The 4462-nt window shown below is 34.3% G+C and overlaps 1 protein-coding gene across 1 annotated transcript; it reads right to left on the bottom strand.

Annotated features, from left to right (window-relative positions):
• Positions 1 to 1124: 1124 nt before the first annotated feature.
• On the bottom strand, positions 1125 to 2935 carry LOC131063934 (cytochrome P450 94B3-like). The gene has a single exon (XM_057997906.2). The coding sequence runs from the start codon at positions 2868 to 2870 to the stop codon at positions 1299 to 1301; it is 1572 nt and encodes a 523-aa protein (XP_057853889.2). The 5' UTR covers positions 2871 to 2935; the 3' UTR covers positions 1125 to 1298.
• Positions 2936 to 4462: the final 1527 nt, after the last annotated feature.

Here is a 4462-nt window from a genome sequence, read left to right as displayed (position 1 = left end):
TGATTTGAGCAAGCACTATCCAATAACCACACATCCTTTTGATGTTTTTCTTGCCAAATTACATGTGTGAGAATATGGAGTGCTTTGCATCTTTAGAAGACTTTTCAGTATAATTGGCTCTTGATTTATCAAATAATATTTCTTTTGTCTACATTTAGATTCATAGTGGCCATACCATTCACAATATCTACACTAGATACTCCTACAATTCACATAACTTCTACCTCTTCCTATATCATTTTCTCTCCTTCTTCCTCTACCTCATCCTTTGTTATTGGTGACTCACCTTTAGATTTATTTGTGTGAGATGGAGGAGCTGTACACTTTTCTTCAGTTCTTACAACAAACTAAAAAGCTTGTATCATACTCTCCCTAGAATGTTGCATACATTCCTTATGAGATTGTAATGAACCTATCAATCTTGCAACTTTGAAAGTGGTTACATCTTTACTTTCTTCAATGTTTATCACCACTAGACATAACATTGGAGGAACAGATCTAAGAGTTTCCTCTACAATTTTTTGTTCTATTACAATTTCCACTTTATTCCTAAGCTGATTTACAATACCTTGAATCCCAATAATAAATTTTTGAATGGACTTAAGTTCTTTCATCTTTAATTTTCAAACCCTCCATGAAAGATTGAAGTCTTGCTAGTTTAATTTTGTATACATCTTAATATGCAATTTGTAGAATCTCTCATACATCCTTCGATTTTGTCAGTCTATCAATATGAAAAAAATGTAAATATCCAATATGAATTGGATTACAAGTAGAGCTTAATTGTTCTTCTTTCTATCTCCTTTCATAGTAATGATTTACTATTTAATTATTTACAGTATTCTAATCTATTGATTCTATGCATCCCATCTTTGATTCTATGCATCCCATCTCTACTTGGAATAATAGTAGGATTTTCATCTTTATACTCCAACATCGACTGTTGACTCTTATAAACAATGAAAGCTGAAATGGTAGGCTACTGCCATTAGGTATTTGAAAATAACTGTTTCGTGAACTTGTTATGTGCACAATAAAAATTTCTACAACCTACTCTAATACCAATGGAAAGATAATTAAAACAACACTAACATTATACTGAAGAGTGGTTCAAAAACTACAGAATGGAAAGAAATCACTGCCAAAAGAAACTAAGTGATTAAGAAAGATCTGCTACAAAAACAACAAACTGTTTTATATAGACTAAAGATCTGCTACAAACGAGCAGATAAGATGTAACGAAAAGCCGAAAAATGAAAGCCAAAAGCACTTGGCAAATGAAAGCTAGAGCTAGCTTTTCAAATTCCTTTCAGATGCTCACGTTTCTCAACACGTACAGGAAGGCCTGTCTCCATTTTTGCAGTGAGCGTGGCAACGAACTTGGGTTTGAAATCGGGATCAACCTTGAATTTGAACTCCCTTAGCACACTCGCTGCAATGGATTTCATCTGAATAAACGCCATTTCTTTCCCCAAGCATATTCGCGGCCCGGCCTGGAACACTGGGTATTTGAAAACATTCTCCTTCACAACTAGGAGTGATCCATTGTCATCCTGTTTCAGCCATCTCTCCGGCTTGAATTCCAAACAGTCGGTGCCCCAAATGCTCTGCATCCTTCCCATGGCATAAGGGTGGTATATCACACGCACCCCCTTGCACACCACTGTCCCGTCAGGCAGGACATCATCTTGCAAGGCCTCTTTTGAGTCAGATGGAACAGGCGGATACAGTCTCATGGATTCACAAATACAGGCGTGTAGATACTTCATATGTTTCAATTCCTCGAAAGAGAAAACCATTTCTCCCTCCTGGATAACTGCTTCTCTGCCCGCTATAACACTTGTTATCTCTAGATTTATACGCTGTTCGACCTCAGGATGAGACGACAAGAGCCAGAAAAACCATGTGAGCGCGGCAGATGATGTGTCTCTGCCCGCCAAGACAAAGCTTATCACTATATCTCTCACAAAATCATCATATGAACCTTGGTCTTCCACACCGGCGGCGCTCCTGTCAAGTGACAAAAATCTGGATAGGAGATCCTGATGGGAGAGAGAGATTTCTATCTTCCTTGTTTGGATAACCTCCTGTGCGAACTCATGTATGGCCCGGATTGCTTTGCTTAAGCGCTTCTCAGTACCCACATTTAACACGCGCTTTACCTTCCACAGGAGCTGCAAGGGAGCCACAAAGCGCTCACAACTCAAATGCGTGGCGAGATCAAAGGCATATGCAAACTGGGAAACAGGAAGCGAAATATCTAGGCAAGCAGGGTCCGTGCCGAAGGCCACTTTACAGATATTATCGAAGGCAAATCTCTTCAACACATCCTGAACATCCAGCCGAGTTTTCTCTTCTCCAGCGGCTTTTCTGAGCAGCGGCAGGAGTCGATGGGTGATTTCTCCCTGCACGACCTCTGTTATGAAATCTCGCAAGGATCTCGTGTTGAACTCGAACGAGGCCACCTTTCTCTGCAATTTCCAGTGCTCGCCATCCACATTAAAGATTCCTGTGCCCAGTAGATCGCGCAAGATGCTTGAGAAGAAGTCGCCTTTGGGATAGTTTTCAAATCGGGTTTTGAGCAAATGCTCTATGTTGGCCGGATTGGCCGTAACAATAGTCTTCCTCGTTCCCAGACGCTCAATGGTGATTGTGTGGGAGGGAGCCTTGCTCAGATTCTCTGTAATCCAATCCGGCAGCCTTCTTCTGTTCTTCCAGAAGGCAAAAAATGAGCCCACTATTGGGTACGAGGGCAAGGTAGTAGCTTTGTCATTACTCCTTGCAGACACTTGAATGTATAAAATGTAAGCCAAAACCAACCCAAGAAGAGGAAAGGCAAGGCTATTCACAATACCCCAATATGCCTCCATGCTGTAGCTTGTTTTTCTGTGTTTCTCAATCTCAGTAGATTTAAATTCTTCTGAGAATTGCCCAAAGTTGCACAAGCTTCGGTCAGAAATATTACCACTTTTTAAGATACGAGCTATCTAAGACTCACCACTTTTTACAATATTATTTATTTATAATACTATTTCCAATTCTCTTATTAAATTATTTCATTCTCTTTCAATGACCCAATTTTTCATCGATCACATCATTAAACAAGGACGCAAAGCGTCAAGTTCCTGCCAATAGTGTTAGTGTTACATATGTATTTAGAGTTAGGAATAGTGTTAAGAGTAGGTGAGATTAGTAGTTTGATATTGCATTGTGAATTGATATATTTTGATATTAAACTATTATATTTTGATGTTAACTACTTAAGACTTGAGAGTTGATACTATCCTAGAGTGATGTCTATTTTTAACTGTCTGAGGCTTACAATTTTAAAGTTTTATGCAAGAGTTTGAGTTATAGTTGGTTAGAAGTGAATCAAACTGAACTTATTAGTAAATTAAAATTTTGTAAAAGTGAACCAATCAATCACATATGACTTAAAATTTGAGTTAAGACTCAACTCCAAGGCCTTCGGATTTTTCAATCTACAAATTAGGAATGTGTTTAAATATATTCCTACTTTAACCAAGTTTAAAATACAAGAAAAAGCTAGATGAAGATGTAACAAAGAACCATTAATATCCAACTTGTACTAATAAAATTCACTAAGTCCAAAGATCCATTAAACCATTAATCATTAATACTTGAATAAAAAAACTAACAATGCAAAATTATGAGAAAAATTTCAAATTATGAGAAAAATTTCAGATCTTAAGCATATTCATCAAAATCAACCACCATATACTAGTATAGGTTGAAATGTAAGAAAATAAAGGTAAATGAAAACATGCAATTTTTGTGTATTTAGAAAATAAAATGTAAATATTAATAAGAGATAGAGTTATAAGTAAATATTAATTAAAATGATGTTGGTTCATTTTTACCATATATTAAATTTTTTCTTTTTTTTTACTATATTTTCTATACATTCTACTTAAGAATTCAAATTATAATTTCTTATATGAATCTCAACAAATTATGAATATAATTAATTTTTACCATGATAATTTTTACAAGAATAACAAATAAAAGATTAAATAATAATTTTAAAATTATATAAATTTAAAATATATATTCATACATGAAGAACATATCTCCACTCTAATAGACTTTAATTTTAAATTAATAATACAATATTAAGTTTACTAATTTTTATTTTTAACTCTTCAATTTTAATTTTTTACTATCATTAATTTCAATCCCTATGCAAAAAACAAGACGTGATGTGTTTTGACATAAGGTAAATTGGCTACGTAGAATTAAAAAAAATGCAAGTATTCACGTTTTACATGCCTACAAAATGAAAAGATGTATAAACCAAAGAAGGCAAAAAAATTAGATATAATATTAAAAATAAATATATTTTTAAAATTAAATATAGTATAAATTAATTATATATTAAAAATGATATAATATACATTATAGATTTAAAATAAATATTATTATATTTACATTTATTAATGGT

Source organism: Cryptomeria japonica, chromosome 11 (genome assembly GCF_030272615.1).
Source record: "Cryptomeria japonica chromosome 11, Sugi_1.0, whole genome shotgun sequence".
NCBI classification, from domain to species: Eukaryota; Viridiplantae; Streptophyta; class Pinopsida; order Cupressales; family Cupressaceae; genus Cryptomeria; species Cryptomeria japonica.
The sequence above is the reverse complement of the archived record's forward strand: the minus strand, read 5'-3'. Positions and strand labels throughout refer to the sequence as shown.